At 35.8% G+C, this 7,263-nt stretch overlaps 1 protein-coding gene across 4 annotated transcripts in view; it reads left to right on the top strand.

Annotated features, from left to right (window-relative positions):
* LOC106874200 (protein SHQ1 homolog) overlaps window positions 1-7,263 on the top strand; it is a 49,523-nt gene that overhangs the window by 28,087 nt on the left and 14,173 nt on the right. For all 4 annotated transcript variants that reach the window (XM_052978435.1, XM_052978430.1, XM_014921856.2 and 1 more), the window contains 5 exons: window positions 596-724; window positions 3,281-3,456; window positions 4,296-4,408; window positions 5,555-5,661; window positions 5,800-5,850. In XM_052978435.1, the coding sequence (XP_052834395.1) occupies window positions 596-724; window positions 3,281-3,456; window positions 4,296-4,408; window positions 5,555-5,661; window positions 5,800-5,850 (576 nt within the window). The remainder of the gene's footprint in view (window positions 1-595; window positions 725-3,280; window positions 3,457-4,295; window positions 4,409-5,554; window positions 5,662-5,799; window positions 5,851-7,263) is intronic.

Genomic DNA, 7,263 nt, shown 5'->3' with positions numbered 1-7,263 from the left:
TAGAAGGTTTGGAGATGATGTACAGGTATTATATATTAAAAAAAATAAGGTACTCAGAGATCTGGATGGTTGTACATTTACAGATTTTTATTAATGTCACATGTTTTTATAAATCATATATTAGCCCTTGCATCTATTCTAGTAGAATCTCCAGATTAAAATTTTTTGAGGGGATTCATGTCTTTATAGTATTATTGAGTGTGTAGGGGTGAAGAGAGATATATAGGATAGTAAAAGAGGGTGAAGAATGGGGGGAAAGTGAGAGTGAGTGTGTTTTATATTTGGTAGGATGGTGTGTGTGTATGTTTGTGTTTTGTGTTGGTGGGGATGTTATGTGTGTGTACGTGAGTTGATTCCAGTAAAATTGAAACACAGAGCTGTTGAAGTATTAAACTAGAGATTGAGCTGTGTCTACCATTTCTCTTTTGCTTCCCTTTTGGTATGGCTGACTTCAAAGCAAGGATCTGAAAGTCTGAATGCATTTTGTTATGCTATTATCTTCTGAAATGGTATTCCATGAAATTCCTAGACTTGTAGTTCTTTTGTTTCTACTTTGTTCTGCTAACATTATTTTTTTTTGTTTTTTTTTTACCAGGAAAGTTTTCAATCCAAATTCCAAAGAAAGTTGCTGGTGAAATGTTTCAGGGTCTTGAAATGCTTACAAAACTACTAACACCAAAAGGAAAATATTCAGCTAACTCTCCATTAATTGAAGTTCTATACAGTAAGTAAAATAATGTTTTCGGGAAGTCAGTGTTTCAAGCAATCCCTGCTATTCATCTCTTACCTGGATAATATCAAAGTCTCCTATCTTTTCCTCTTAATACATCTATTGCTTCTAAACTCCTCTTGAGTTGTCGCTGTAGAATCTGTGTCTTTTGCAATCTTTGTTTTTTTTTTCCCCCTTCCCCACAAATACCCTTTATCTCTTTCTCACCTCTAAACTCAATGTCTACTAAACTATGGTCATCTCTGTCCTTAATGAGTTGTCTAGTCCCTATCTTGGTTTAGAATTATTTTTAATGCAAAAATTCACATGTTAGGAAGCAACCAAAAAAAAAAACAAATGTCCGATTCCGGGCATTTTCGACCATGAGGAATCCATTGGTGCGACTCCCAGGTTGCTATCTTGTAAGGTGTGGATTTCTATAGAGGCAACACACACACACACACACTCACAAACTCAGCTATACTATAGTTATAGATAGATAGATAGATTATAGATTATAGATAGATATAGATAGTCCTTCAGGCTATAACAGAGGTGTTTACAACAGATTGCCTGTAGGAGCCCCTCTATAACCTTGTCCTTATAGATGAATCTGTGGTAGAATAAGAAATTCCAGTGTTGAAACTAAATCTGGAATCAAAGGACTTTGGAGTTAACTTAGTAAAGATCAAAGTCCTAGTAAGCAGAAAAACTAACAAACTATTAATCCCTTCAGTAAAATAGCCCTGCTCAATATGTAAAATAGGTGTAGGTAGAAAGTTTAAACTGTGGACAGTGGTGCACTAAAATCACAGGGTGGTTAACAGAGAAAGTAGTCTTTGTGTGTGGCACAAGAACCATAAACTAAGAATACACAGAAAATTATTTCCCTGAAATACGTAGGCGATCCTTAGAGGTAGTAGATAGTTTCTGTTATCCAGATGACCTAAGGGTTAAGGAGTGTCTTCTGAAAGTGTAACTGTTACAATAAGAATAGGATGGAAAAAGTTCAGAGAGCTGTTACCTCTGTTGGTTACAAAAGGTTCGGATCTCAGAGTGAAATGCAGATTGTATGACATTTGTGTAAAACTACACAGTAGTGAAATGTGGGCTATGAATGCTGAGAACATGTGAAGGGTTGAAAGAAATGAAGTGAGTCTGCTCTCCATTGGATGTGTAGTATCAATATACATGTATGACAAAATGCAAATATGTTGAGAGAAGAACTGGGCTTAAGAGGAATCAGGTGTAGTGTGCAAGAGAAAAGACGATGTTCATGTGATAATATATATATGGATGATGAAAGCTGCATAAAGAAGTGCCAGTCACTGAATGTAAATAGAAGCTGTGAAAGAGAGAGCTTGGGAAGATGTGGGATGAAGTAATGAAAGATGATCTTCAAATGTTGAGCCTCATGGAGGAGATGACAAAGGACCAAGATTTGGACAATTGCTGGGCTCAAGGAAACCTGTTCACCTTAGCAAAAATGAGATCCTGAAAGCATGTCGCCTTTGTCTATTCCCCCACACCCCCAATTTGTCTTTGAGCTATACCTCCCTCCCATCCATTACACTCTCGGAGTGGTTGGCATTAGGAAGGGCGTCCAGCCATAGAAAACCATACCAAATCAGAATGGAGTCTGGTGCAGCCTTCCAGCTTACAAGCCCTGGTCAAACCATCCAACCCATGCCAGCATGGACAACAGACATTAAATGATGATGATGATGATCAATGTCCATTTTTCCATGTTTGCATGGGTTGGATGAATTTTTCAAGACAGATTTCATACATCTGACCTGTGGTTATAGTAGAAGACACTTGCCCAAGGTGCCATGCAGTGGGACTGAACCCAGGACCATGCAGTTGGGAAGCTAACTTCTTACTACACAGCTATGCTTGTGCCTGTGTGTGTGTGTGTGTATATATATATATATATATATATATATGTATGTATTTTTTTTCTCCAATTTTTTTTTTTTTTTTCTCCGTGTTTTTCTCCTTGTCTCCGTATTCTTTCTGTTGAAGAGCGTAGCTCGAAACGTCAAAGACTTTCCGTATTCCCGAGCGTCATACTAATATATACTTTTGTTATTTACACCACCTGTCCTCGTCTGTTGTTATTTTTTGTATATTCTCCCATATATATGTATGTATGTATGTATACATACATACAGAGAGAGATAATGGCTTAGCTGTCCGAAACTTTGAATTCACTGCCAACAACATTCTTTTTTAAGAATAATGAATTTGTACTCTGCAAAAGTATAGATTAACCCATCAGATCAATGTAAAATTGGTTTTAGAATAACTGAACATAAAAACAAACTTTAATGTGTGTGTGTGTGTGTGTGTGTGTGTGCACAATATATATATATTTCCCAGTCAACTTTCCTATGAATATAAATGTTGTATTTATAATAAATTATGCCTGATTTTGTTCCATATTTTATCACTTCACTGGTTTACAAATATATGTCGAGAGTTTAATAGATTTGCTCTTTAATTTCATTTCACAATTACATTTTCCATATTTTGTCTACAATGAAATATTTTTCTGTTTTCCCTGTTCAGATGAAACCAGCCCATCAAGTACAAAAGAACACAAAACCGGTGAAGATGCAAACGAAGAGGAAGAATTTGATTGGTACATTGAACAAGAGCCACCCTCTGCTCTTAATGATACATTTCTACCGCAGTATTGTTATGGATTTGCTAATAAAAGATCTGGAGTATTTCAAAACTTAGCTGTGAGAGTCTTACTGTATTTTATCATGTTTTTTTTTTCATTCTATAACTATTTCTCTTTTAAATGATGGAAATTATGTCTGCACTCTTCAACTATCTTCCAAAGTAGAACTGGAACATATTTTTAGTTAGGGATTTACACCAGCATGTATCTAAACCTGTCAATCTGTCTGAATAATTTTCTGATAAATCTGGTACGTTGTTCAACTTTTAGGCCTTCATGTTTACAGCTAACATATCAGCAATATTGGAAGGAATTGGTTGTGGAATGATAAAAAAAAAATGTCTCACACTATTTATATTCTGTTCTGAGTTGACTCCTGTCACACTCAACTTCAACTTTCAGGGGTCAGTGAAGACAGTACCTATAATGTAGCGGGGTCACTATATTTCCCCTTCTCAAATTTATTACCTTATATCTTGTATCTGTTAGAGATCAATATTCCAGTTAATGTCAACTTCAACAAAAACCACAAGACATTAATTATGATTTAAACTATTAAAACCAAGTTAGCTCAATGAGCATTTTGTTAGATAAAAAACACTTCACCTAAATCTGATGTGTTTGTCACTTTATACAATTTTATATTTGTGGGATGAGGAATTTATATTATGTATATTGTTCCACTAATATGAACAATATTGTTACTTTACTTTTAAGCAATTTCCCAGATGACATATCTACATCTGCTGCTGCTATTTTATTCTCTCCCTCTTAGCTGAACGTTTTTTTTTAACAATATCTATTGAGAAGTTTTACCAGGAAAATTCAATAACTATCTAAACATCACAAAAAGCAATTTCCCAGTCTTGTAAAAGAATATATTTTCAATTATTTCAGGAAGAATTTTCTGAGACTTGTGACATAAGGTATCCTGATGAAATGTCCCCTCAAGAAAGAACACAAAAGAGATGTGAACTTGAAGCAGAAAAATTTGATCCTGATTATTATATGTAAGTTAGGTTTAAACATTTGTTCTCTCACTTTTATAGTAGTTGCAACATTCAGGAGAATACTGGTACATTTCTAAGGACAAAGGGATGAGTTCAAATGTTATGTCAAATACACACTGTATTTGGTAGAGGAGGCATTTTGAGCTCTTTCGTAAACTGGATCTTTGTAAAATGGTTTTGATTCTTGGTTATCAGCTTTTCATTCCACTCACTTTGTATTTATGGTTTGGAAAAATAGTTTCAAAGTTACAAACATTGTTTCTCTTCTGACAGGCAGTTGGAATGAAGATCCAGTTTCTGAATGTCTATGTGACTGCCTGACTTCCTAGAAAGAGCAATCAAGTCTTTAATAAATTACACTAAACAACTTACATAATCCATGATAGATTATAATTGAAGAAACAAGGACAGGAATGTCATGGCTAGAACGCCTTTTATGATAGTCCTCACGGCAGGCTTGGTGTCAAATGACAACAATGAAATCAGCCACCTCATTCCTTTGATTGCAAGTTGAAACTTGCAAGGTAAAACAAAGGAAATGTGAAACTGTTGATGATGTTCACAAGTCAAAATATTGATTGGTTGCCATATTCTTTTATTTTATGACAATCAACTTGGAGAAGTCTTTGCCTTTAACATCTTAAACTAGAGATGAAGTAAAGATTCATCCATATAGTTTCTTATATTCAAGTACTTTAAGTTTCATGCTTTCTGAAGTTGCATGTTCTTCTTTACTGGGGCCATTGGGTGCATTTAATGTTTTGCGGTAATCAGATTAGGGGGATTCTCATGTGTTTAACAAGACCGCACCTCATTAACAATGTACTCTGGGTGCCTTTCATCTCTCATTAAGCATGACACCCAGATCGTTATATATTCACCCGGCATCTTGTATGGCTAACAGTCGTTGATAACTATTGCATGATGTGAAAATGATGTGACGCAGACACATCTGTATACACACACACACACACACACACACACACACACACATGCATCATCATCATCATCATCATCATCATCATCATCGTTTTAGAATTCACTTTTTCCCTACCTAACAAGATTAGATATAAATTAAGAATACAATATTTTGTGTTGTAATGTTTGTTGTTATTTTCCTCTTTTTTTTCTTTCTTCAAATTTTAGTGCAGATTTCATTGACGAAGAAAATATAATTAAAAAGCTCTGTTCGTATGTTTGTCCCTGGAGTTGTGAGAAAGATGGAAACTTAGTTCACTTTCCAAAGAGTTCAGGTGAGTAAGCTTGTGCAAATCGTTTCGGTCAGTTTGAGAATGCATTTGTATTTTAAGAGTGTAAATTAAAACTAAAATAAAATCCTAAATATTATTCTTTTTAAATTGATAATAATTTATGATTTTTGTTTTTATTAGATCTGACTGAGCAGGAAAAATATATTTTGACTCAGCTGCCCAAGAAACAATGTATCTTTCATTTATTTTTACTGTTGTTGTTTACAATTTTTGTTCTGTTCTTGTTCATTTGCCAACCTATTCCATCAATTATTTATCCTAAAGATAAAATGTATGTGTAAGGGTCTAGCTTGACCCTGCCTGAGATTTGAAACTAAATCCACCAGCTTGCTGCTTGTCAAAACGAGTGGGAAATCCTCCACACTAGATGATTGATGAGGAAACACTCCACCCCCTAGGACCTGTACTGGTCAAGAAAAGGTCAGTCCTTTGTTTAAGGTTTGACCTACATTACTGACCATAGCCTCTATAACAGAGAGAATTTTCTCTCTCTTCTTCTTCTCTTCTTCTTATGTGTCAGCTATGACCAAGGAACAACACCAGCTCTTAGGTGTCAGCAAGAGCAGCACTTCCCTTTGCCCTTTGCTCGACATGCGAAGAGAGGCTTTCAGCCTTTCTTCCTTTCTAGTCAGCACCATGACTACCTTACTCTTTTCCTCTCTACTGACAGACAGCCTTTTTCTACATATCAGCTACTAACCAGCGAGACATCCTTGTCGCCACTATCTCTAGGATTGCTACTGTCTCTGTAACAACCTGTCGGGTAAACAAATAAATAAATGTAAACAACATTTCTTCCTTCTTGGAGTTAATTCTTCAATGTTCACTGGTTACACCAACGGGAGAATCTTGAAGCGTTACATCTATACGCTACATTCAGTAGCGGGCTACCGCATATCGAACTGACATGGCACATCACAAGAAACCTACCACAAATGTTTTTTTTGATCCCGAAAGCTTTAGATTTAAAGCAATTGATGAGAAAAAGACCTCCTGGTTAGGATTCTTACCTACTGTTGCTTCCATTTCTTGACCTCTTGGTGAAGTAAGGTATTTGGGATTAAATGTTGGGAAATACCATAAATATGTTTGGTAGGAACAAACTTCAGGTGACTCCTGATCTGTTGCTTTAACACTTTACATGAAGTTTGGTGCTTTGCCTCTGTTGTTGATATTCTTATAAGATCTAGGCTGTTGATTGTGGCAATGAGCTTTTAGCAATGTCGTCAAAAGTTACACTATTGATCTATTCTCTGAATTAACAATAAAGGGTTTAATTCATGAAGTTGAGGACTATGGTGCCTCTTATTCATCATACTGCTCCAGGCATTGTTCTAATAGCTGACTCATTGCCAAAACTAGAGATGAAGTTTAGGGTGTGGAAGCAAGGTCTAGAATCGAAGGGCCTTAGAGTCAACCTAGCTAAAACCAAAGTCTTAATAAGTAGAAAGGCAGATAAACCACAAATTCCTTCAGGAAGATAGCCCTGCTCGATCTGTAGAAAAGGCGTAAGTAGAAACTCTATAAGATGTACCCAGTGCAAGCTATGGACACATAAGAGGTGCAGCAATATCAAAGGAAGGC

The sequence above is a fragment of the Octopus bimaculoides genome, chromosome 1, assembly GCF_001194135.2.
Source record: "Octopus bimaculoides isolate UCB-OBI-ISO-001 chromosome 1, ASM119413v2, whole genome shotgun sequence".
NCBI classification, from domain to species: Eukaryota; Metazoa; Mollusca; class Cephalopoda; order Octopoda; family Octopodidae; genus Octopus; species Octopus bimaculoides.
The sequence above is the reverse complement of the archived record's forward strand: the minus strand, read 5'-3'. Positions and strand labels throughout refer to the sequence as shown.